Genomic DNA, 27,919 nt, shown 5'->3' with positions numbered 1-27,919 from the left:
ACTACCTTCTTTTCCCTATATTGACCTCACTGACAGCATACTCGCACTCCCCATATACCACACACATTTAATCCTCACCTCAGGGTCTATTTTGGGGGTAAGCCAACCAAGTTAACAGCCCAAATCACCCCTGGTATTTAAATATTGAAATCAGCTCAGTCTTCTTTTACCCACAGTTGTATTACGAATGATCCATTTCACTGCATTTCTGCTTTATTTTCTACTGCCAAAACTCCTGCTGGCATTACCATTCATTACCATTCTGTGGTTATGAGACAAGGCAAAAGGAAATAGGAAATATTTGAAGATGAAAGACAAAAGTACAAATAAGACAGAGTCCAACACTAGGACTCATGACCATGGACATACAAACTAGGTGGCGTTATACTTCCCATGCTACCATTTATCCTTATTTTTACTAAGACAAAACAAGACAAACTAACTCACAGAAAAAAAAATCCTTTATACCAGCAAAGCTGTTATGGGGGTAGCAACTCCCATTTCTCAGTTTTTTGCTTCCCATTATATAAACTTCTCTTTTTGATTTGCCCTCTCCTCCTCCAGCCCTCACTTAGAGGGCACATGTTCCTTGCTCCCTAAATCTGATCAGAACATGATCATTTATATCAGGACCTTAAAAGATTTATTTCTTCAAAATGTAGGGAAGGTCCTTTTTATTAAACTACAGTAGCGGCTGCACAAAAATGCTTTGTGGAAGCAGAATATGTCAAATGCAAAAATGAAGCCACTTTGGCTAGGAAGAAGGGACATAGTGCTTGAGGCTTTGAGGGTGACCCACAATCTCCTGGGTGACACCAGAACAGGAATCAGGGCCTCACGAAAGATGCTTTTTTTTAGCAACACAAAGTAAGACTTCTGTGACCGCAACCGTGTGCACCTTGCGCTTGGCTTTCCCAGGTGTGGGCTAGCATCTACAGAGCTGTACAGCACTAAATGGTACTGTCTGATGCATATTCTGTGACTGACACATTCACAGAAGGAGTATAGAAAGGAAGAAGATGGAAAAAAGGAAGAAGAAAAATCTCACAAGTAGAGTGTGGACAATCAGATGTCCGCGCCTGCTATCTTGCTTTTGAGAACAACAGAAGATGAAAATGCCCCTGGGGATACTGTTTACACGTTCTGCATCTAAGAAGTCAACATTACTCTGTCTAGGAGATCAGTTATACTAGCAGTGTGGCTGAGGAAGTGACTTTTGCCTATGTCAGGGACATGGCTAGAGATGAGAGGAATAGGCTTTTAAGATCCGCAATGCCTTCTGCTTCTGGCTACACCAGGTAACTGACCAAAGCAGATACCTGGGAGTAGGGAGAGAGATGTGAGTTTCTGAATAGACTTGCCAATATTGCTTCAGCTGGTGCCTTTTTGGTATCCCAAATACTCCATTGACCCAGGGCTCACTGGGAAAGTGCCTTGGCACTATCAATGAACTTATGATTTCACCTGAATCTCTGATACCTGGCGCTGTAGGTTCTGTTTGTTAACATAGTAAAATTAACAAGCAAGGCACATGTCCCAGCTGACTAGACTAGTGCAAATGGTTCTGGAAATGGTAACCCCTGAGTAGCAGGGTGTACTAGTACTGGTTTGTCTGTCACAGAGCCTTTGGTCTGAGATGGTGGCTTCCAATTCAGAGCACCATGAGTGGAATTTTACTATCATTTCTAAGATATTAGTCCCATCGTCTGGTTCTTTTAGAACTGTCCCCATACCTGTGCTCAGCAAAGGCCCTACTTTTAATGATGGCATCCACGTGTATACACAGAGAGACACGTAAAAGCTTAATTATTCCTAATGGGACTGCAGAAACTTAGAGAAGTAAAGCACTACCTGCCATTTTCGTGACTAACACTTGCAATAGAGCAGATAGATGCTTCAGTTTACAGAAATAGTTAGACCTTTCTGAACCCTCCCTGTGATTAATTAGAAAGCCTGTCTAACAGATTTTTCTCTCAGGTGTAGTAACCTTGTAGCCCCTACCATTAAGAACTAATAAATAAATGCTTGGTTAAGCATAAACAGGGTGATAGGCAGTGAAAGAATGATGATCTTGGTTTTTATGCAACATGCTCACGCTGTCATTTTACTTTAGAGGACAAAATAATACAGAAAACTAAAAGTTGCAAGCCCAACTACAGTGAGCAGTTTGTTATTAGATGATTAAAAAGTGTTAATAGTCCTGATTGTGAATGATTGGTTTTGCAATTATATCATGATTAGTTCCAAGAAACAAAATTTATGATTTCAAGACAGCGTTTCCAATCTGCAATAAAGGGAGGCTATCTGCTAGCTAAAGATGGTCAGCAGGTGAATAATCAAATGTTTGAATTTTACTGTAAAAGAAAAAAAAACAAGGGAAGAGAAAGTTAGTCAGATCACAAAACAAGTACACACAGTATAATGGAAGGCTACCCATTTAGCAAATACCCATTTAGCAGTATCTGAATTGTCCAGGTACTGCAAATTGCTCATTAGATTAAATACAGTACCTCATCTCTTTCCCATATATTGTCTGACATTAAACCTAGGTAACTGCAGATTTCTCCTGTCATCTTATCTTCTTAAAGAGACTTCGAGAAATAATATGTCAAGCTGGAAGCTTTGCCAATTTTGAAATGATATCATAATCTTAAAAATTTCAGCTTTTATCATGAAAATCGTAATAAAAAGTAAAGTTAATCCCACCACAACTACATAGACAGAATCCCAAACATGAGAATATATTTAGAGGGGAAAATAAAATTCAGGGATTATAAAGAAACATTTCAATGAAAAACTAAATCTGTGAACAACTGATTCAGTTTAAAGGAATCATTAGGGCAATAACAAGTTATTTTATAAAATCTAGACCATAGATCAGAGCAGTATGGTTTATGCAAGTATGAACAATTTATACTCCTTTGATAATTGTCAGTTCAGTTAAAGATTTTCTTTAAACCAAGACAGTGACTTGAGATATACAACAAAATATATTCTTGCAGTATTATAGCTTAGATGGACACTTTACTCTTTTAGAAGTCAAATCCAAGTTAAATTAGTTTTCAAATACATTATATTATATCTTTTTTATTTTTCCGGTACCAGGGATCGAACTCACAACCTTGCGCTTGCCAGGCAGGTACTGTGCCACTGAGCTAAAACTCCAGCCCCCATTATATTCTATCTTGAAAAACTCCTAAAAATTAAACATTACTTACAGCTGTGGATTGTATTTGGATGAGGAATAAGAGCTACCTAAAAATTCAGTTTGATTATTTGCAACTCCATCACATTCAAACAAGTGCAAAAATCAAAGGCCATCACGGTAAATTATAAACTCTTTATGTAAAAATAACTTCTGTTGCAATCTTCCCAAAGATTAATATTGTGCCACTGTAAGTATCCTGTGTAAGCGTATTAAATGTTTTTACATTTCTTTTACTTTTCAGCAGGAAAATTTTTTTCAAAAAGCAATGACAAGGAAGAATATCTGCAAGACAGTACCAGAAAGATGTTCCATTTTTTAGGCAGTTTAAATTATTTATTCATAAAACTATTCACCTGTGCTTGTTTACAGAGAGCAACTAGTCCTCACTCAAAGCCTTTCCATCTGGAAATAACCTCAATATTTATTGAACATCACCCAGACCTCTGTGTCCACACAAAAACAAAAAGATGAAAGTATTTTTAAAAATAATTTCATAAATTCTGGGTTTAATAATAAATGATAAATCAAGTAAAAGAAGGTAGTCTTTGGAGATAGGAAAGAGACCTACGGCTGAGAGTAAAGAAAAGGGGAAGTAGGGTTTCCCACAATGAATATATTCATTTTGTCTTATAAATAGGTAGTACTAAAAAATGGAGAAAAAAATTCAAGCAATTGAAGAATAAAAAAAGAAGAGTTTTCCCAAGACAATTAAATGAAAGAAAAAATTGCTGTGCTTCAGAGAAATATTTCTTTACTGTGTGTTCCTAGAATTCCTTAAGAATTCCTTCAAATAGAAGAAGCAGTAAACCATGAGAGAATTCTGAGCAGCTAAAGTCAGGCCCTATCATGGGAGCAGATTGTAAGGGGCCTGCTAAAACTTGCACAGCTCCTCCCTTTACCGCCCTGTTTCTCCAACCTTGGCAGGAATATGTGTGCGCACGCATGTAGGCAATTATTTTTACACTCTGAAGATTCATAACACCTAACCTTGATGTCCATGTTTGCTTAATCTTACATATTTTTACATACTATTTTAGTTTGATCTTGCTCATATTAATTATCATAGATACTATAATCCCTAAGCTCTTTCCTATTTGATACTGTCATCTTTATATGTTGGATCATATTTTCTCACCCCTAGAACCCAGTAACCATGGATGCACTGTTCTCTGGCATAAAGTGCTACATCGAAAAAGTTTAAACACATCTGATCAACCCCATTTTAGGTGACTTCCTTTCTCAGCCGAGATGTCCACATAATTTCATTTTTAAAGATGAGAAACTGTACTAGCATATATTTTCATGTTGATTATCTTATAGTAAGTTTTTTTCCAGATACAAAGGACCCTTACAATATACACAGCAAATCTTTCTTTCTTCAGGAAAGTTTTGTTATACATTTCGATGCTATTTATTGTGCCATTTTCTCATAGAAATTGGTGATTTTGCAATTGTTGCATCCCCTTTGTCTGCTATATCTGTTTTCTTCTCCATAATACTTTTGTAGTGATTTGTGAAATTTATTTTCCCTGTCACTATTTCTCAATTGTAGCTTCCATGATTTTATTTTCAGGACCTGCATATTCTGATTTTTATTGCCTTTAGTAGGGTTTTCATGTATGTCATGAATTCCAATTTCTCCTTTGTTTCTAACCTGAGTCTTCCAGCTCAGTCATCATCATCGGCTTTTGCACTGTGTCACTGTTGAATTCCCGATGGCTCACCAGAGGTCCTGCTGTCTGCCATTCCTTTGAAATATTCCTGGAGAATATTTTCCTAAACACTTCCCATGTCCCTCTTCTCTATGCGATTCCTCTTTATGGTGCATTCCTATGGTGTATCCATCTGCTTTATGACTATGCTCTTTTCTTTTGGGTTTATGTGTGGGTCAAAATTGATTTCTTTTTGCTGATAGGGAAGGCAGGAATTTTTTCTAAAGGATAGGGTGGTTTTTGTTTAGTCATGCTCTGTGTCTCCATCAAAAAAGCCTTCTTGAATGTTTGCTCTTAGTGTTTTCTTTAAGAGTTCTTTGGGTTCTTGTATCATGAACTCCATAAGGTCAATGTTAAGAACCTTTACTTCAGTGCCCAAATATTTCTCACACATTAAAGGCTTCCTGAAACTCATACCATGATTTCTTTTCATCTCTTTCTGTTTCTCAGTGATTATCTAGCACACTGCTTTTATTCTTACATATATATAATATGTATATGTAAGTGTATATATATGTAAGAATAAAGCAGTGTGCTAGATAAGCACTGAGAAACATTAAATATATATATATATATACACGTATATATATGTCTCATCACTCTACAGCAACTCTTAAGGGCTAAGCTCTCACTCCTTGCATCCTCCTGTGACATGTAACATTTATGAAAACAGTTTTAGGGATGATACATTCTGGAATGGAGGAATCAGCAAAGGATCAAATCAGTTCTATTGAAAAATACCACACACCAATTATTGGTTTGTTTGCTTGTTTTGGTTGGAGAAGCAGAGAGTATATTTCAAAATCAGTATCATTTTTTAGGTATTGATTTTGAAATGATACTGTGTTGTTCTATCAGGGATTGTTTTTGTTTTTTACTTTGCAATTAAAAAATTGAGCCAGTGATGGGATTTTATTCTAATTAGGTTTTGCTTATACCTAGGGACTCCCTAGATACTCATTACCAAGAACTCTAATACAAGTTAAAATGTAGTACCATACTCTGTACTATTATAATTATCCAGTGTGTCACCGCAAAATAACTGAAATGTTGACTAAACTGTGATAGAAACATTGGTGCAATGTGTGGTCCCCCAAAGCAGCTCCCACACCTAACAGTCCTGAACAACCCATGGTGTGAGAGAGATGAGTTATATATCGTTTTATTTTTCAAAGGCTACTTTCCCAAATCCCTACCCTGGTTCTACCCAAATTATCTCTGGCACTCAAATAACGTGGGAGGCATCTCAGTTCCAGCTCCTCAAGGCTGACTGTAACTGGAGCCTGAGACAGATAATAAGTTATTCTTCTGATTAGATCAAGTTTGACGCAAATTCGCTTGAATTGTTACATTTTTCCAAATATACTGCAAATGTTCGTTCCCTTTTTTTCTTTCATATCTAAAGACAATGCTATATTATAGGTAAAAATGGGACTTTCAGACAATTATGATATGGATTGAGAAGAAATACAACTTTTAAGAATGATAAAACAGATAGCATTTGTCCATGTCTTTTTATAATTTCTCTTGTACTACCTTTGCCTTAAAATAAAGTCAGATTTCTTTCTTAAGTCATGAAAAAGCCAAACTATGGCTCCCAGGCTTTCAGCTAGATTATGATCTATGGTATTAGTCTTAGATTAGACACAGTCAAAGCCTTTGACTATTGGTTAAATCATTATATCTTATATCAATAATTTTAAGGGATTTAGTTGCTAGTTTTTGCTTTATCATGCATATCTGAAACAGTTACAGAGCAAATGGTTTGTAGTAGTAGACTGTAATGTACTTTATTTTTTTGCATAATAAATTCATTTTACATATCTGCTTCAACCACAGATTTGAGATATGCATAATTCTTTCAGGGAAAAGAACACTAAGGCTAAGTTTGAAAATATGAGGCCGAACATTTCACAGACAAATAAAATAATAGACCACATGTATTTTCATCCACACAGAGACCCCCTTTTAAGATTCTAATGAGAATTCTAAGCACTTACCTTGAGGAATGGCTTAAAAGTATAAAGTTTTGGTTCGAATGAGCCATCATCCATTATTTAGTAGTTCAGATGCTACAAAGTCTGTGTAGTGAGGCAAGGCAATGAGTCGAGTGCAGTGAGGTATTAGTGGGCATAGAGGGCATGAGTGTCAAAGAGGGAATCACCTGGTAACCGGAAGATCAAGCATGCATACAGGTAACTGTAAGGAAAGGCAAGGTTGCAACACCATGAAAAGTGCAAAGTAGAGGATAGCAAAGAGGCCAGAAAATGTACCTCCAGCTGAGAATTATGGAGAAGGTTTCATGTAGGAGTGAGCATCTCAGAGGAGGGAACAAGGGGCCTGGGTTTGGAGGCGTTCAAGATGAAGGGCACAGCATGATCAAAGGCATGGGCTTGTGAATGTATTAGTGTTTGTGAACTAATGGGGCACAGCATGCCCGAGAGAGACATGTTAGGGAGTACAATAAAGAAGTAAGTGTTTGAATTTGAACACAGACTGGAGCAAATTTATTTAAGAAAAAGTAGTCTTCAAGTTTCACCATACACTGAGGATCATTCTGAGAACCCTGTTAAACCTCGAGTTCCCAGGCCAGCCCAGGGATTTGTCCAAGGTAGAAGAGATCTGCATCTGTGCATCTGTATTTTCAATGAATATCCTCGCTCTTAGGGAACACTTTGACAAGCACCCAAGTAAGGACTGAAAAAAAATTCTTCAGAGTCTAGACTGTATATTTTTATGCAATAAAATCTTTGCATGTTTTTCTCAGTGAAAACTTGCCTAGTTTAAGAAACTCTGACTGGATTTGTTTATGGCATTAAATGCTTTTTATACCATGAAAACAGATAATGAGCCTTCAAAAGAAAACCATACTGATAAAATTTAATCAAATGAACACACATGCACACAAATGCACTTGTATAAACAGTGCACATTGCCAGATTCTAGAAATCTCCGTTCTACCAAAAACAGTGTTCAGAAACTAAGCTGTACAGGCCCAAGAATTCTGCAGAGTTTGAAGTACAGTATTCAGAGGCAGCTGAGAGACATCAAATGCTCTGCACTTCAGTAGGTCTGGGTAGAAGGGAAATTTAAATAAGAGATGAACTATGCTGTGGGGTGGATAGGACTTATATTTAATCCGACCTGTCAGTGTTGAGCTGAAAAAGGCTGTGCACATGCTTACATAAATCCTCATGCTGCTTCTACTAATTAAAGTGTATAAAAATCTTAGGAAGCACTTTTAGTAGGGGCAGTGCCCCTTTTAGCCCCTTTATAATTCATTTTGCTTGTAAGCCTTTTTAATGGTGGCTAGAATCCTGCAGCAGGAATCACATTCTTGATTTTTTTTGACAGCATTGCCACATTTCCTTCCTTTTGGTGTTTCTTAATTTCAGACTCTGCATTTTGACAGCTCAACCCTGTTGATTAATGCCTTCTAGGAACCCCTATATGGCCTGCCTGTTAGCGATCTAATTTTGTGCTGGAATGCCTGGGCTGGTATGTTGAACCGATTCACCACCCAGGTGGCTACATTTGGACTAAATGAGCTGTGAAGGGTTTCATCTTTGCCCATCACAGCCTTCCTTAGCGCAGCCCCACAGTATGCAGCCACTGCTTCGACATGATTTGTCACAAGCCATCAATAGAAAATAAATTATTGCCATTCTCACTTGTCAATGGGCTTGTCCTCACTTCAGCTGGCCTAATGATTGGAAGCTCAAAGGGAACATTTCCCATCGTCGTGGAGCATGATTATGACCGAACACACTGCTCCCCTACGCATCTTGGCCAGTAAAAACACGTAGGGAAAGCAAATTAATTGGCTGTTTTGCGCCAGTGATTAGAACATTACACTCGAAGTCTGCAGAAACGGATATTAGGCAAGCAAGATTAGGTCGGTTCTGACTTTTATTTGCTTAGTGCAACATGATTAGCAACCGCTTCATTCAAGGTTAGCGCACGCGCTGCTGCAGAAGAAAACCCTCATACCGTAATGATGCTGCACAGCTTTGAGCTGATAAGCACGTCCCAGGCAAAAATCAAAAATCTCTTTGGGAAGGAAGCAAATGAGGAGATGTAACAAGGAACTTATCAAATGGCCTGAGAATCATTCTTATGTCTGGCACTCTCGAAAATTATATGCCTAGGAAACCTGCTCTGCAAGCTATATTTGCAGAATGTAGACGTGACAACTGTGCCTGTTCATGAGACAAAGAATAAAAAGACCCAAGGAACAACAAGTAGTAGAAGGTGACACTTTTCAATGAACTAATGAAAAGAGAGCTTCCTTTAAAAGCAATAGAATATTCTTTCCTTTCCTTTTTTTTTTTTTCCCCTTTTTACAAAGCATATAAAGAGCAAGAAGAACAGTAGAAGCAATGGCAGGGCACTGAGTCAGACCTCATAATTACATTCAGAGATGTAATAGATCAAAGAGGCAACGGTATTTAAAAATTAAGTCGAAGGTGTGGATTTGAGATTTCCGGTTAGCAGCTTTGCCTGGAATATAATGACAAGAGGCTTTATTTAACTGAGTAATAAACACAAAGATACAGGGCACAAATAAAAGAAAGCCTGATGCCTTCGTTATTGTAAATATGACAGTGTTTTATGTCTTGGCCATGTGTCCAAGACTAAACCATTTTATTGTTGCTCCATCTTGGCTTCTACCACCCAGGAATAAGAAAGGAAACAATACCGTCAAGAAAGATCAACATCTGAGCTCCTGGCTTCCATTCTCCTTGGCTTTTTTGGTGGCTTATTTTCCATTTCATTTCTGGTCTTTGGCCCAGAGCTTTTCTAAGAATGGAAATAAACTCAAACAATGTAGAGCTTAGAAATACTATTAGTGCAATTTCAACGTTCATTTAATATTGCTCAGGTTTTACTTCTGCCACAGAAAGTGACATCTATAATCTAAAAACCCTGAACACCTCTTCTGGGTAACACAGACTCAGAGTTAAATTCCTACATCGTCACGGCCAATACCTTCTTTTATGTGGTCAGTGCTGCTTGTTCTAAGAAGCCTTGCCTACTTGGTTCTTATTTCTCTCCATCCTGTATGCTATTTCCAGCTTCCTCCATGAAAGCACACGAGATCTGGTACTTTCTTTCCCTTTTATCTCATTCTTGTCTTAGACTATAAAGTAAAATCCATCTTTTTTACATTTTGTCTACTATCTGAATTCTACCTGCAACTCATTTTTCTTTCATCGTCTTTGCATTCTGCCCCTTTTTATTTCTAGTTTGCAAACCATGTCCGGTAGTGGATCACTTGCTCAGATTTGATCCAAGTTAACATTCATAATTTGCTTTAAGTGCTGCCTTATATTTCCTTACAAAACATACCCTCGATGACATTCTGAGATGTGACTAGATGTCATAAAAAATGACATAAAAAATAAACACTGGTTTCCTTTTGAAATGATGCACCCATATCTGAAAAGAAAAAACCCACTGGGAAGTTAGGTAAGAGATTACCCAGTGTATAAATCAACATATAATGTTTTTTTCTTCTATTAACACATAGAATGAATTTGCTAGACAATAGCTGCCTTAACCTATTCCTGCCATTCACTGATTGTTAATACTAAAAATATTCTGTATGATTTGAATGTGCTCTTGTGATACTTCATAATAATTATGCACTATAAGACACATTTGGGGCCAGGGGTATAGCTCATTGGCACACTGCCTGCCCAGCAAATGCAAAGTCCTGAGTTCAATAGCAGTACCGAAACAAACAAACAAAAAAACAAAGACACATTTGCCCCCTAAACAAACAAAAACTTCTTCAGAGTAAAATGAAACCCCTTATCTCATGAACTCCTGTTTATATACTGTCCATAATCAGAATTATGAAAAGTGTTCATTGTCAAGACTGGGAAATAGTGTCCTCAGAAACAACTGTATTGAGGCTTCATAACGCACATGTCTACATTTAACAGACAACTTTATTAAGAAAAGTGAAAGGTCTGAGATTGTACTCAGCTTGTACTGTAGTTTGGAGTTTTGCAAGGGGAACAATATAGGACACATAATTTATAAGATTATTTTCTAATAGTCACCCAAAGAGTCATATATAAAAAAAATGCAGGAAATCTGTTCACATACTAAGATCAAAGAATCCAGCTAAGGGCCTGGATCCCACAGCAATGTCCTGCATGAGTAGAGCTGAAGACCTAGAGCCAATAACAATGCCCCCCATGAGTCCAACTGCAGGCCAAGCGCCCATGACAGCGCCTCATGAAAGTCTGTTTCACAGATCTGCACTAGGAAGGTCCAAAGTTCAGTGGCAAAGGCTAGAAAGTCTGTGCTAGCAGGCTGAGAGATCTGCACTGGAGCCAGGCAGTGATGCTCAAAATAAGAACCAGAGCTCCCCTGAAAGGTACCACAGCCATCCTCATCAACAATGAGGTACTGAGCTCCTCCAATGAGAAGAGCCTCGTCCATATTGGTGTAGCCAGTGTGACAAGCTTCTCCAGGACACTGAATAGTGCACCATCTTTCCCTCTGGAGCCAGAAGGAATGCTAAAAGTAAGGACCAGAGCTCCTACAAAATGAACCATAGCAATTTTCAGTGACATCAAGGTACCAAGCTCCTTTGACATGAGAACAGCCAAGTTCATCAGGAAAGCCAGCACAACAAGCTCCTCCAAGAAAACCAACAACTCCCTAACAGCCCCTCTTCTTCTTCTCCAGTTCTGCCTCTTATGGTACCCGCAACAATCCTCAGGTAGCTCCCCACACTCAGCACCCTGCTAGTTTCATTTCAGCTGGGTGTTACAAGTTGACTACCAGTTGTCAATCCACCACAGCTTGCAAGCTAATGAAGTAGCCCGCGAGTCTCACATACTAGCAGAAGACACTTGGTCATAGGACAGAAGCAAAGACCTTAACTACTGTTCCTGCTGTGGGTGGCATGACCTTCAATTTCACATTTGTTACCCTCCTCCAGTCTAAGTCCCTTGCGAGCAATAAACCGTGTCCCAGTCATACCCTGCAAATGCAGTGGGATTGTGTCACAGCTAACCAGTCTACGAGTGGGGCATTTGATAATGCAGAAGTATAGAAGTTAGGAGTTGTTTAGGAAGGCAAAGAAGGCATGGCATCACACAAGGTGAGAAAGAACACTGTTCTTCCCAGGGATCTTGCCTTCAATGGAGCCATTATCTCTATTATCCTATGGAGAGAAACAAATTTTGTTTTCTATCCTGTGATATCTTACAAGACTATTTTCTATTCAAACATCCTTGAAAAGATAGTCTCAGAGGAAGGCTATCAGAAGATATGTAAAAACGCAATAGAGAACTACTACCTCAATAAAATGTTAAATAATATCAATAATATAATAATATTATTTACAGTACTTCTAAGCCCCCAGTTATTGTATAAAACACACTATGTATTATCTCATTTAATGGTATAAATAGCTCTATAAAGCAGGTATTATGATCCTCACTTAATAGATAAGGAAATTGAGGCAATCTAAGGTAAGTAACTTGATGAAGATGACAGACTTTAATCCACATCTGTTGACTCTTGAGTATTTCACAAGCTTTCACTCTCAAAGCAGACTTTTTCCCCAGTGTTGCATTGGTCAGCTTTCCTAATGCTGGGGCATGGTGCCTGACTCCCACACCTTAAAGGAGGAGAGATTTTAGTGTATGTTTTTTTAGGGGATGTACATGGAGCACCTTAGCAGAGGGGAGTGGCAGAAGAACGCTGCTTGCCTCATGGCTGCAGGACGCAGACCATAGGAACAGCTCCAGAGGAGAAGGAGCAAGGGACCAGATTTGGTACCCAAGGTCGCACCTCCATGACCCACTCAGACACACCCGGAAGTATTCTTCACTAATCCCAAGGGCAGCTCCCAAGCCAATCAAATCAACAATCCAGTTAACTATCCCAGGTGTTTTCTACCTCAGTAAAGGATATCATTCAACCAGTGGCCAACTTTCCTTTCTCTATTGGTCTGAAAAACTACCAAGTCCTACTGATTTTACTTATTAATAACTCTGGAATGAATTCCTGCATCTGCTGATGTAATTTAGTCCATCACTATCTCTGACTAGAATTGCTTCCAAATAGGTGTCCTCTGATCATGACCGCCCCTCTAAATCCCATCGCCACTTCTCAGAACCAACTTTCCAAAAGCAAATTTGGCCAAGTCACTTCCCTATCTAGAACTTTCCAGTTGGTCCCTGTGGTCCTCAGGACAATTATAATTCTTTGAATAACATACAAAAGGCTTTACGATAGAACCCAGAGTCATAGTTTACTTTCATCATAACTGTCTGACTTGCCTACCTGCCATCAGTAATCTAGTGTTCTTTATCACCTTGATGGTGCTGCTTTCTGGATTGGGTGTTACTTCTTTCTTTGCCTTTTTTTCTGTGCCCTTTCCCTCTATGTTCACTTGGCCAGCTTCCCTCATTTCAATACTAAATGCCATTCCTGCTGTGAAGTCTTTGCTATTGCTGGTACTTGGGGTGCATGCCCCTCCAGTGTTTCAGGGAGCACCTATACCTAACGTGTTAGACTACACCATTCTGTTTGTCTGTGTACAGACTACTTAAGCCCCAGGGTGACTGAAATGGTGACTTATTTGCTCCAAAGTGCCAAAGTGCCTAGTATAGACATTATACTTTCAATTAAAGTTTTAAAAGAGATGAATGGGTATGTGCATAAATATGTGAAGCAATGTCTCCTATAATTTTCTCCTGCCATTTCAACTAGTGTCACACCTGGAAAAGATCATTTCTTTGAAGGTTCTACCTTTCTTTCCACTTATCAAGTAACTGGGGAAATATTTATTTGGAAGGAAATGGAAATAAAACCGTCAAAAGGAAAGATAACCAAAGACTCATTACGGAGGCACACTAAGGATATCAGAGAATTTGCTTTTCATTTCATCCTGGCCTCACTTTAGAATCTTTTCTTAATGTAAGCATCACCCCACCCTTCCCTTAATCAGATACTTGAAGACATCCTGCTGGATGTAGTTGCTCCAAGCATTTCATTCTAGTGACCCCGGGACTTGCACTCTCAGAAATTCCCCTGGCCCTGGGGACTTTTTCTCTGGCCTTAACCAAATCTTAATTTTTCCTACTCTCCCCTGCAAACAGAACCTTTGCTGATGTCTTAATTGCTTCAACTGACTTACAGGATTACCTTAACTTTCTAGGAGTTAAAGTCCCTCAGTTCTGTTGAAAGGTAGTAGTATGTATTTAAGTACTTGTGACCAGGTACTAAGTTTTGAGGACCATCTTCAAATCACACACACACACACACACACACACACACACACACACACACACAGAGAGAGAGAGAGAGAGAGAGAGAGAGAGAGAGAGAGAGAGAGAGTGCCATGGTTGATACATTATGTCAGCTTGAGAGGTTTAGAAGTTTAACTAAGTGACTCAGCAGAGGCCAGAGTCTTCTCTGAAACACCCTCATCCTGTGCAAGAAGAGGCCACGGAGATGGTGGGGGTGCTACACACCCCCCCTGGGTGGGGGTAGCCTGCTTACAATATAAGGACAGAAAAGAGGCTTGCTCTCCCTCTTTTGCTCTTGTTGCTTTGGTTATCTTCTGCTGCCTTGAACTGTTGCCCTCTGCCATGTGCCACTCTGCCTTGGAGCCAGCCAAGTATGAACCAAAACCTCCACAAACTGTGAGCTAAATAACACTTTCCTTCTTCAGTTTTGGATGCTGGGTATTTTGTCTCAGCGATGAGAGAAAAGTAACTAAGACAGACAGAGATAAGCAGAGACAGAGACAGAGACAGAGACAGATGGAGATGGAGACAGACTGTTTTCCTTATGGTTACATGAGAGCATAGCCTGAGTTTTGACAATGAAAGAGCACCAAAACATTTTGGATCATATACATGAAATGCAATATTTGTTCAGGAAGAGGGTAATCTAAATCAAAATGGTAAAGTGACATTAACTTCCTTCCATATTTTTATTCATTAATGAAATACAACAACCAGATAATTTTAAAAACCAAGAGAATAGAAAGGAAAGCATCAGCAGCCTGACTTCCCAAATTGCCAGAAAGCAGTACATGACAAGAGTTCAGGAAATGAGAAAGCAAGAGATAATGACAATGAGGGAAAGGAAAAGAGGGACAAAGGGGGCATTTGGAAGACATAAGGTTAGCTGTAGAAAAGATGTCTGAGTTTATTACCAATGAGGACAGAAGCTGAAGACAGAAGTAAGCAAAGTGGACCAAGTGTGCATGCAGCAGCAATTTTCATCTGGCAGGTGCTTTACATAAGCCTGTGGAGAGGCCAACACAAGCAGCCCAACAGCACAGAAGCAAGGCCAGTGGCTTAGGGATGGAGACAAGGGACCCTGAAGGTGGCACAGTGCAAAGAGGATTTGGTGCTCGGAATGAACCCATGATCTCCACGTGCTAAGCAACCTCACTACTGAGGTGAATCTCAAATGTTTTATCTAATTAGTCATTTTAATAAAAAATAAGGAGCAAAGAAGATTTGGCTAAGATCTGATCCCCAAGGCAGAGCAGTGTGGAGGTTGGGAAGAGTCAAGTATTTATAAAAATTGATAAGCTGAAAAACTGACAGTGTAGCACTACGTTTGTGTTTAAACTAAATTTCAGATAAAGATGGAAGAAAGGATGCAGGAACTAAAGTCCTTCTGTTTTTTTCCTTTCTACCTACTCTCCATTTTCCCTGATTAATCTTCCTAAAGCCCACTTGCTTTTGTCATCCTAGTTATTGCTTTCTTAGTTTTTTTTTCTAATGAGTCTCTGCCTTTTCTCTTGTTACTCCCTTTCTAGATTTCTTTTTTTCTTTTCTTCTTCATTCTTCAACAAGCTTCTTCTTCTTCTTTTTTTTTTTGTTTTTGTACTGGGAATTGAACTCGGGACCTTGTGCTTTCCAGGCAGGCAGGATTCCTTTGAGCTATATTCCTGGCCCTTTAGCAAGCTTCTTAACAACAATGAGCTAAATGCATTTCCATGTGGTCATAGTCATCTATTTGTTTCAATTTTATTCCTAGTCCGTCTTGACCTTTCTGGGGTTTGAACTGATGAAAACTCCTTCTTACTGAACCCAAGCTTCCCTGCCTTCTTCTCTCCTGGCTGTCCTCCACTCTGTCTGATAAACCCCATCAGCATCCTTTGTTCCTCCTTAGTCCTCATCTCTAGGCTTTGTAAAGCCTTCCCTGGCCATCTCATCATGTAAACTCCTCGGCATCCTTGTGGACTCTCATGCCCTTGACTTCCTGGGTAAGTGTTAGATTCACATTTGCAATTGTGGACACTGTCACCAAGCTGAGCTCTTGGTACTTTGAGTCAATGTCTGAAGTGTCTCACTGCCCATGTTGGTGTATTTGGGGAGGACAAGTCAGCCCATGCTAACTGAAAGAGGCTGTGCTACTCCAACCTTACCTGAACTTTATTCTGGCAGCTGCAGATTGGCTGGTTCATGTATCCCTAGTCAGTTATACATTCTCTTCAACTGCAGAGGGCAAAGAGCAGGCCAAGGCTATGGGAAAAGCAATGAAGAAGATCACTGGAGGAGGAAATTGAAGAGCTATAGGCTGAGATCTGAATATAGATCCTTAGAGTCTATGGGATGATGAGGGTGTGGTAGCAGTGCGAATAGAAAACACCTGTTAAAGACTGCCAGGAGAAATAGTGGGGTCCCATGTCGCTGGAGTGGGAGTTCTGTTTAGCTGGTGCCATTTTGGCTTTCTTACTTGATGTCTAACATCAGGCAAGAGGAATAGAGTGAATAATTTGAGTAATAGAGTGATATGGGATAGAAGACAGTGACTTCTTGGTGCTGGGAGACATGGGGCCAGCCTGGCCAGCTTCTTCCTACACTGGAGGGTTTAGTCTGGCCTGAGCAGATCAACATCAGCATCCCAGGGTCTGCATTTGGCAAGGAGAGTGATCTCTCTCCATCTCCTCACTTACTGTACATAGAAAACTTTCCAAGAATTATTTTTAAGAACTTCCCTATGTGGGAGAAGGATAAGGAGAAGGATAGGATAGACAGGCCCCCCAAAAGCAGGAATAGCTTGCTGATTTCTTTACACATTTCTAATTCCCTACCATTGCCCTTTACTTGGTGATAGTTTATGAGAACTGGAAAGGACAGAAACAGATTAAATTAAAATCCGTATTTTAATCCTCCCATTGCCAAATTTCCGTGAATCTATGTTAATTAAGTAACTTGAATCAGCGCTCATTTACACATGTACTCCTTAATTATTGTGATTATCTGCACTTTAAAATTCTGCATCAACTGCAAATGAGTCCCATAAAACAAAAAAATATTATGACACATCCATGTTGACTTAGGAGGAAAATATGAACATTTCAAATAACTTTTCTCCCTCTTTTACTATATATACACATAGGGGTTGAGTATTGAGGCAGTTTTTCAAACATTTCAGAGATCAGATATCTCAATAACTGAAGGAAATATTTCAAACTTAGATCATTCACATTTCAATTTTATATTTTATTTATTGATTACAGACATCAAATAATCTTATATGTCATTTTTTATTGCCTTAGAAATGACATAATAGCATAAGGAAGGAACTTATCAAAGAGAATAAAAGGCTTTGCTCTTACAAATATCCATCCTCAGTGGTATCTGATTTCACATGTTTTGTTTCCATGGTAGCTGAAAATAGTTGTATGATCAGGAGGCATGAAAATTGAGGTTCCATAGTAACCAATACTTGCCACTTAATCAAGGAATGAATGAAATCCTAACGTCACATGAGTTATTTACATACCCAGGGTCCTCATGGGCAAAACTAGTGGCTACTTAACAGCAGATTTAGTCACACATACCTATATTGCACATAGACCTGTATTTAATTTATTTTATTACTCTTTCACTCATACATTTATTTTTTTAGGGAGGGTCTGACTATGTAGTCCATTCCAGGCTTCAGCACGATATGCAGCCTAAGCTGGCTTTGAACTCATGATCTTCCTGCCTCAGTCGTCTCATCGCTAAGTCTACAGGTATGTACCACCTAAGAGAAATGTATGAATTATACTCAAATTCACTTATAGGGCAAAAGATTTTCATATTAAAACAAAAAGGTGGGAATGGTGCAAACCTCCTGGTGTTGGACAATCATATAACTCTTGGTTATATTATCCAATATACAATTATGGGGCTCATTAAATTAAGGTAATAAAATTCAGAAAATGTTGATTATATGCCATGTTTGGTTACAAAATCATGACATAGAAAAATAACAATAAGACACTTAAAGTAAACATGTAGGTTTTCTGGAAATGGAACACCATAACTCCAAAGTTGAAATAAAGGGTTTGGAGCCAACAAAGAAAACCAAATAACTGTATTTCCTCCTCAGTATCACATCAAAAATCAAAATAAAAGTATTGGAACAGTTATGAAACTCCCCATAACAACTTAGGTGAATACTTTTGGAATCCTGATCTATTTATAGTTTCCCAACTGAAATGTTATTTCACACCTTGTGGTTTTGTTCATGATTTTCACTCTGTGTTTTGGACACCTTTGTTTCCATTTTCACCTACTTCCTGCTTGTCCATCTAGACTATATTCATAGCAGTCTGCTTTAGGAAAGTCTAGACTGACTTAGGTACTTCCAACAGCATTCCAAGCGTATCTTCATAACCAAAAGACTTGAAAGCATTTACCTCACTGTGAGTGAACTGAGGACAAAGACTGCGTGTACCTTTTCATCTTTTATTTTCCTGTTTTGGCAGAGCGGGTTCTCAGTCAGGGCAGATTCAAAGAATGACTGTTGAACTAAGCCAATCTGTGGATGCAAACATTCCTGAAGTGGTCTATTTCCAATGTATCACAGGGTTGATCTCCTGCTCTAACCGAATTGCATTGTTCATCCAAGGATTTATTCATGGGCCCTGCTTGCAAGCCCTAATTTACATGCCTTTCTCACTACCTGGATATTTCTTTCCAACATCATTTACTAAAATCCTACTCATACTTCAAGAACCACATGAAATTATTTCTTTTCATTAAATTTGGTAATTTTCTAAGTGGATATTATTTATCTGCCCTAAACTAATAGGTTTCTTTTGTTCTTTGATTTACCTTATTTGGTTTTTGGCTCCTGACATTTATGTACACATTATATTCATCTTTATGTTTTTAAACCAGTTAATATATCACTAAGCTTATGCATACTAAATACTGCATGAAGAGTTCACTAATTGAGTACAATTAACCTAAGACAAAACAATTTTTAATGTGTAATATCAAAAATAGATTACAAAATATGTTCACTAGATTATGCTCTATAAAGTTTTGTATAAAAATATGATCTGTATGAATATATCTGATGTCATCAAGTTGAAATATTACATATCATATATGAGAAAACTAACAAACGTCCTATGAATTTTAATTCAGATTTCATTAAGAACCTTTTTATTTTAAAGAGAGAAAAAATAAAAATAACAAGAAAACAGTTTTGAAGTAGGCTAGTAAGACAGTGACAATAATTAATCTATTGCATATTATTATCTTTGAAGTAGTTATTCAGAGTACAAGTATATGGCAAGAAATATTGTCCAAACAATATTAGCATAAACTTTTCCTTCCAATGAACCAAGAGAAACCAGCTGTATAATTAAACTACCTTGTATACATACATAATTTTTCCTTTTCCTTCCCTTCCTTTCCTCTTTTCCCCATCCCAGTTCCTCCTTTCTTTTGAACAGTTTCTTCCAAATTCACAATATCTATTGTACTTTTTGGATCTTATTTACTGGTTCAGTTTCTCACACTAGTGAGATAATATAATGTTTACACGTGGGTCTGATTTTTTTCACTTATGAATATGGTTTCAAGTTGCATCCATTTACTTATAAAAGTCTCAAATTCATTGTTCTTTATGGTTAAGTAGTACTCCATTGTATAAAAAATCCCCACATCCTTTTTTATCCATTTCTTGGTTTATGGGCATTTGGGTTGTTTCCAAGATTTATTTATTACAAATTTTGCTGCTATAAATATGGGTGCACATATATTGCTGTGGTGTGATGTTTTTAATTATTCTGGGAAAATATCCAGAAAGGGAATAGCTAGGTCAAATAGGACCTCTAATTGTAGCTTTGTGAGGAATCTCCATAATGATTTCTACAGTGGTTGCACCAGTCTGCATTCTCACCAGCAGTGGAGAAGGGTTCCTTTTTCCTCACAGCTCGTCTAGCATTTGCTACTGATTGATTTTTTTGATGATAGCCATTCTTTCTGGGCTAAGGTGGAATCTCAGTGTTATTCTAACTTTCATCTCTTGAATGACCAATGATGTTGAACATTTTTTCATGTGTTTGTTTGCCATTTGTATTTCTTCATCTGAGAAGTGTATATTCATCTCAGATGTTCATTTTTGGATTGGATCTTTTAATTTTGGGGGTCTGATTGTTTTCAACTCTTTATATGTTATAGATATAAGTCCTTTGTGTGAGGGACAATTGGCTATCATTCTTTCCCATTCTGTGGTTTGTCTTTTCATTCTGTTATTAATTTCTTTTGTCATGCAAAAGCATAATTTTAATAAGGTGAGATCCTATTTATTGATTGTAGTATTTCTGATGTGGTCTGTGTTTTGTTCATGAAGTCTTTGCCTACACCTGCGTCTTGAAGATATCTGCCTATTTTCTTTTCCAGTAAATTTAATGTTTCTGTTTTAAAATTTAGATTTTTGGTTGATTTTGATGTTAGTTTAGTGCACGGTGAGAGGTGTGGGTCTAGTTTTAGTCTTTGGAATGTGGAAAGCCTGTTTTACCAGCACTATTTATTAAAGAGGCTATCTTTCTCCGGTGAACCTGTTTGGCAACTTTGCCAAAGATAAGTTGTTTGGATTTGTGGCTGCATCTTCTAATCTCTTCCATGGACGCTCAGGTTTGTGTTCTTGCCAGTACCGTGCTGATTTTTTTACAGTAACTTTATCATATAATTTCAGGTCAGGGATTACGATGCCCCCTTATTTGCCTTTATTGCCCAGAAATCCTTTTGCTATTCTAGTTCACTTCTGGTCCAAAATGAATTTCAGGAATGCTTTCTCTAGTTCTGCAAAGTATGCTAATGATATTTTATTGGGATTGCATTAAATCTGTATAACGGTTTTTGGGAGTACAGGCATTTTGACTATGTTGGTTCTTCCTAATCATAAGCAAGGGATATCTTTTCATTTTCTGACATCCTTTTCAATCTCCTTTTTCAGAGTACTGTAAGTTTCAATATATAGATCTTTTACTTCCTTTGTTAGATTGATTCCCAAGTATTTCAATTTTTTGGATGCTATAAGGATGACTGTGGTTTCCCTGATTTCTCTTTCTGTAAGCTTCTGTGTACAGGGATGCTATTGATTTTTGAGTGTAGACTTTGTATCCAGCTACCCTGCTAAATATGATTATTAAGTCTACAAACTTTTGGTGGAGTTTTGGGCATCTTCTATGTAGAGTATCATGTCATCTGCAAATAGTGATAATTTAACTTCCTCCTCTTCTATCCTTTTTCCTTTTATATCTTTTTCTTGTCTAATTGCTCTGCTTAATGTTTCCAGAACTTTATTGAACAGGAGTGATGACTGTGGACCTCTCTGTCTTGTTACTGATTTTAGAGTGAAAGCTTTCAGTTTTTGACCATTTAGTGTGATGTTAGCTTTGGTTTATTGTAGTTGGCTTTTATCAGATTGAGGTAAAGACCATGCACTCCAATTTTCTGTAGAATTTTTATCATGAGGGGCTGGGGATTTAGCTCAGTGGCAAAAGCGCCTGCCTGGCAAGCGCAAGGTCGTGAGTTCGGTTCCCAGTACCAGAGAAAAACCAAAAAAAAGAATTTTTATCATGAGTGTGTTGGACTTTATCAAATGCTTTTTGTGCATCTCTTTAGATGATCATGTGATTTTTGTCTTTAGTTCTGTTAATATGGTTTAGTACATGTATTAATTTGCATATGATGAACCATCCCTACATCCCTGTTATGAATCCTACTTGGTCATGGTGTATAATCTTCTGATGATTTGTTGCATTCTGTTTGCTAGTAGCTTATTGAGGATTTTTGCACATAGTTTATTAAAGAGATTGGCCTGTAGTTTTCTTTTTGGTTGTTTTTTTTTTCCGGTTTTAGCATCGGTGCAAATATTTGCTTCCAGGAATGATTTTGGAATTATTGCTTCCCTTTCAATTTCCTTAAAGAGTTTCAGCATTAGTAACATTAGATCTTCTTTAAATTTCTCATAAAATTCAACAGTGAGTTCATCAGGCCCTGGGGTTTTCTTTGTTGGAAAATTTGTAATTACATTTTCAATTTCATTGGCTGATATTGGGTTATTTAGAATTTTTATATCTTTTTGATTTAGTTTGACCACTTGATTGTGTCTAGGAATCTGTCCATTTCTTCTGTGTTTTCCATTTAGTTAGAATATAGGTTCTCATAGTAGATTTTGATGATCCTCTGGATTTCTGTAGGCTCCATTGTGATTTTCCCCTTTTCATTCCTAATTGCTTTTATTTGTGTTTTTCTTTCCTCTTTTATATGAGGTTATTTAATGGTTTCTCAATTTTACTTATTCTTTCAAATAACAAAATTTTCAATTCATTGATTCTTTATATTTTTTTTAGTCTCAATTACATTACTTTCTGCCCTTATCATTATAATTTCCTCCCTTGTAAGAGTTTTGAGTTTGATTTGTTCTTCTTTTTCTACAAGTTTGAGGTTCAACATTAGGTTGTTTATTTGAGTTTGTTCTATTTTCCTTATATGAGAGTTTGTTGCTATCAATCTCTTTTGTATGACTGCTTTCACTGTGTTCCATAAGTTCTGGTATGTTGTATCGACATTATCTTTCAATTGTATATACTATTTAATTTCATCTTTAATTTAATCTGTGACCTATTGGTTGTTCAGAAGCGTGTTTAATTTTCACGTGTTTATGTAGTTTTTGTGATTTCTTTTGTAATTGATTTCCATTTTCATTGTAATCTGGCCAGATAGTAAGCATGGGATGATTTCAATACTCTACACTTAAACATGTTTTGTGGGCTAATATGTGGTCTATTTTAGACTCAGTAGACAAGAAGAGTAGAAATCACTACAGGCCCCACTTACTTTCAGTCAGGATTCACTTTGTCACCAAGAGGCTTGAGCGTAGTTCCTTGGCCGAGTGAACTTACAAGTGTATGGAAATCAAGTTAAGTCAATTAGGCACCCATACCCTTATTTTTGTTTTTGAGTTCCTATCACCAAGGAACAAATACATAGCTTTCTGTCCTTTACCTCCTTCCTTATGTTCCTTGCCTTTTTTGGTGAAATCCACTTTCCCTGCTCAGTAAGAAGAAATGTAAGGCTTAGATCCATGTATGGATGTATGTTGCTCGCTAGTTACTATGTCAGCCTCTATTTTTCTTACCTATACCTTTGCCTTCCAGTTCTAGGCAAAACTGTGAAGTATATAACTATTTTTTATGATGTCACTTTATCACTTCCGTTCAGTGATCTCAGTTCTTTTTTCTCTAAAGCCACAGGATCACCTGCAGTAAAACATCTTAGGGTCAAAAGGAACCTTGAAAATCACCTATTACTACCTAGACAGGTGCTGTAGAAATCCACTGGACTCGTACAGAAAAACAAATTGCTTTAACTAGCCAGATCAAAGAACTCATGCCTATCGTTAGTGGAAGTTTAAAGAGTCTTTGGGGCTTATTTTCCAGACAACTAACATATATTTTAATTTTGATTCAATAAAGATAATGTTTCACTCATTATTTCAGATAAGGAGAGAAAACGAAAGAATGCAGAAGATGATGTAAAAAGATGAAGGGGCACTGCCATTTTTTTAAGCAGGTGGGACCATTTATATCATGTAAGTTATGTTTTATTTAGCCATATATGACACTTTTCATTTCTAATATTGTCAGTATATTTATCTGTAAAAAATCCAATATATTAATACTACATTTTATTGTATATGTTTAAGATGTGTAGCATGATATTTTGATACGCACAGAGAAGTGGTTACTATAGTCAAACAAACCAACATAGCCACCATGTCATCTAATTGCCCTTTTGTGTGAAGAGCACCTAAAATGTACTTTCAGCCAAAATCCCAAGTACAATACAATATTCTTAACTATAGTCTTCACTTTATACATTAGATCTCTAGACCTACTTATCCTATATTGCTGCCACTGTATAACCTTGACCTACATCTCCCCATTTCCCCCTCGCCCACCCAAATCCTCCAAGTTGCCCAAACAAAACCTGATGATTTTGTTGTCATTTTTAACTTTTAAAAGTTATTTCTGTACTGTGCTTGTGATATGTTGTAAAATGTTGTATGTCTGTTAATGTTTCCCTCCTTTTATCTTAAAATAAAAAAATTTTAAAAAAATTTTTAAAAAAGTTATTTCTACCTTTCTTTTTACCATGTTACGGTCCTGTGACATGAATGAGGTTAACACTAACAAAACCCTTAAAGAGGCACCCTGAGACTCCTTCAAGTCAGGTACCAGCTAGTTATCTAGTGTGCCATACTTAACATGTACCTCCTGGGGCCCACATCAAGCTCCTGCTGATGGCCTTTATGGAACAGAAATCAACTGCAAATGGCACCTGTCTTTAGCTCTTCTCATCTGTTTGCCTCAGGCCCATCCCTACAGGAGGCAGGACCCACAAGTGCAGCTCTGTCATGATAACCATCTCACAAACATTTTCCTTTCACTGAGGGAATCAAATCCAGGGTCTGCTAGGAAAGTGAGTGGTCTGTCACTGAGCTGCACTTTCAGGACTCATTTGACAAACATTTTCTGAGTGAAATGAGTATGTTCACCTACATGTACAGTTTTCTAAGCATTCCTCTGATATACAAATAACGCTTTCTGACCTGGAAAGTGTTACTATGAAAGGAAGAAGAGAAGTTATATTTTCTCTTCTAGGAAGCACTAAAGGTGTCTTCTTTAATTATTACACTGAAGATTCTCTGACCAACAACATACGCTTACTAATAATTTTTGTCCTGTAGTGATGTGAATGCACTCTAATGGCAGGCATTTAAGATGCTTTAGATGAAGATTAATTCAAAGAAAAGCCCCTTTCACATTCATCTGAACATCTATCAGGTGGCGTTATTTTTTCAATAGTCTTTTTCCATACTTTGCAGTTAAAAAAGCTATGTCCAACCTATAATTATTTTCTTCTAATTAGAGTTATTCATGTTTAATTATTCAAAATGATTCCTTTTCAAAAATCAAATTCACTTCTTGTCATGACATTTAAAAAGATACAAATAAAATATTATCAAAATGCAAATTTTTGCAGAAGAGAACATGTTTAAATTTTTTTCTTTAAGTAGCATTACATTTTTTTTCTCCACCAGTAAAGGTTCCATAACTCCCTACTGCAATTAACTTGGACCAGAGAAGGGCAAACTCACCCTAGAAATGGTGACCACACATGTTTTTGATAATTACTAAGGCTCAATTTTATTGGCTATGTTGGGGTAAGTAATCTGCCATTTCTGAAAGAAGAGGTACAGAGCGATCACCCCTAACAATGGCTAAGGCCTAGCAGTAAGTGTGTTAGTTTGGGACCCCAGGTGTCAGGGATGTACTCTGGGAGGACTGTGCCACTTTGTACACTCTCATTTGGGTTCTGCTGATGGCTCAGTGTTGCTTTGCTAGAAATTGTTCTAGTCCTATTCTCTCTCCTCAAGAGGCAGCTCTTTTCTACTTTATCTGCTTATAGAAGCCTGCAACTTCCTCTCTTTCTTCCTCTCTTTTGCCTTCTTCATTTCTCCACTTTTTTCTACTCTGATTATTGTATGACAGCCCTGAGAAGACAAGAGGTTCCTCTCCCTCAGTCTGCTTTAGGTCACAGCTGTAATTTACATTTGTTCTGCATGGGCAAATTGCTTTACATACATTTACCAAGCACCTTCATGTGCAAAATCCTAATGTCAGATAATCTCTTAAAGAAGGGCAATTGAAATACTGTATGACATAAAAAGTTTTCTTACATTCAAATAACAGGAGAGATTAAACTCATAGATACATACATTTAAGAAAAATAGCATTAGAAATGGCAGCTACTTCTGGGATTCAGAAGAAAGGAGGGGAAATTAGAAATCCTGGAAATGCTGAAGTTACTGCTAAAGGGAAGTAAACTGCTTCCACTTTGTGGTGGTGAATCTTGACTGTCAGTTTGACTGGATTCTGAGTCTTGGAGAGGTCACTGGATAGTGGCGGCTCCAACCCTGTTAGTGAGATATGAGATCATAGCAATCCGGCTCTCGGGAGGCGGGCCTAGATGGAGGGAGTGGGTCATGTGGACATGACATTGCAGACTACATTTCCTCTCCAGCACCTTCCCTTCTAGCTCTTCCCTTGTCCTCTGCTTCCGGAACACCATGAGGTGAGGAGCTTTTGTCCACCATGCCCGTCTGCCATGATGTTTCTGCCTTGTAGCAACTATGGACTGAAATTGTGAGCCCAAATCAACCCTCTCCTCCTCTGACTTGTGGATATCAGGTATCAGCTAACTGATATACATTTTAACCAGTACTGACCATTCATTGTTTTGTTCTTCACCTTTAACTGAAACTTTTCTGCTTTGGTCCTCCTGCTCCCATTACAAATAGAATGTTTGTGTCCTTTCTCAAATTCTTATGATTTCTATTTTAAACTTTACTGTAATGATTAGGCAACATGGCATTTGGGAGGAACTTTTTCATAAGGGTGGAGATTTCATGAATGGAATAGTGCTTTGAAAAAGAAGAGGTGCCAAAGGATACTCTCTTTACTCTGCTTTCTGTCATGACAGGATACAAGATGGTCACCTGCAAAGCACAAAGTATGCCCTCACCAAAACCTGCTGACACCTTGCTCTTAGATTTCCCAGCTTCAGAACTGTGAGAAATAGATGTTTCCTGTTCAAGTTACCCCATGTAAAAGTATTTGGATAGAAGCCTGAACTGACAAAGGCATTCTCCTTGTGGGAATATAACTCAACTTTCTTTTAAACTCAACTTTTATAACAAAAATTAATTAAAAAATTTTTTTCAATTAGGCATCTAGATTTCCACAACATCCTTGACAGAAATTAGAAGGGAATAAAACTTAAGCATCATAGTCTGTTCAGGGAATAAATTTTTATTTTTAAAGCCTCTATAACTTGGAAATGTTTGTTTCTGTAGAATAGCCTAATGTAGACAAAATACAAATTTCCTTGGCTATGTTTTGAGCCTTTGATATCAGGATGCCACTTTTATATTATCCTGGACTGCTTATTTGTACTTTTGGGTACTTGAATTAAAACTAAAATTTAAGAAAAGGAACAAAATTTTAGCAAAGTAATACACCATCTAGTTAAAAAAGTTAAATTACACAGATTAGAAAACATAATTTTCTTACACCTTCCCATTATGCAGAGCTAATCACTAAGCACAAAGGTCTGTTTCTTCCAATATCTACCACCCCGTTTCTAAATCATCATCTAATGTTGCTGTTCCTACAATCAGCAGTCTTTGATATTGTCTATTGAATTTGTGATGGTCAAGCTGGATTGTCAGCTTGGTAGGCTTGAGAACTACCTAGGGGGGTAGCAAAGCACCCTTCTCCGGATGCGTGGGTGGGTCGTGCAGGTGGGACATGGGGGGCTTTATCTGGTCTCACTTCCCATCTTCATGACTCCTCTTGGCAGGAACTGAAGGTATAAAATCCATTTTTTCTCTTATTTTATATTTTCCAAATTGCTCCCATTTCTCAATATGTGTCTACTCTCTTAGGAACTGTACTTTTAAAAAATATTTTTATTGTCATCTCTGTATTATTTTAGGAGAATCTTTCATGTCTAGCAGTCTGCCATATTTACCAAACAGTTCTTAATGAACTTTCAAGGTTATTTAGATAAAGGCAAATGCATCTGTGTAGTCTCTAGCATTTCTTTTAAAGCTGGATAAACCTACTGAGGACAGTGAAACA

At 37.7% G+C, this 27,919-nt stretch overlaps 1 protein-coding gene across 2 annotated transcripts in view; it reads right to left on the bottom strand.

The window, feature by feature from the left end:
- Positions 1-27,919, bottom strand: part of Kiaa0825 (KIAA0825 ortholog) — a 384,762-nt gene that overhangs the window by 47,424 nt on the left and 309,419 nt on the right. The window contains exon 20 of one of the 2 annotated variants that reach the window (XM_013512985.1): positions 17,534-18,729. The exons of the other annotated variant lie outside the window; for it this stretch is intronic. Within the exon in view, the coding sequence (XP_013368439.1) occupies positions 18,720-18,729 (10 nt within the window). The 3' untranslated portion in view covers positions 17,534-18,719. Of the gene's footprint in view, positions 1-17,533; positions 18,730-27,919 lie in introns of those variants that run through there. 2 annotated transcript variants of the gene reach the window in all.

Source organism: Chinchilla lanigera, unplaced genomic scaffold (assembly GCF_000276665.1).
Source record: "Chinchilla lanigera isolate Chin_1 unplaced genomic scaffold, ChiLan1.0 scaffold00017, whole genome shotgun sequence".
Taxonomy (NCBI): domain Eukaryota; kingdom Metazoa; phylum Chordata; class Mammalia; order Rodentia; family Chinchillidae; genus Chinchilla; species Chinchilla lanigera.
Note: the sequence above shows the minus strand (reverse complement) of the source record. Positions and strands in the feature narration are given on the sequence as shown.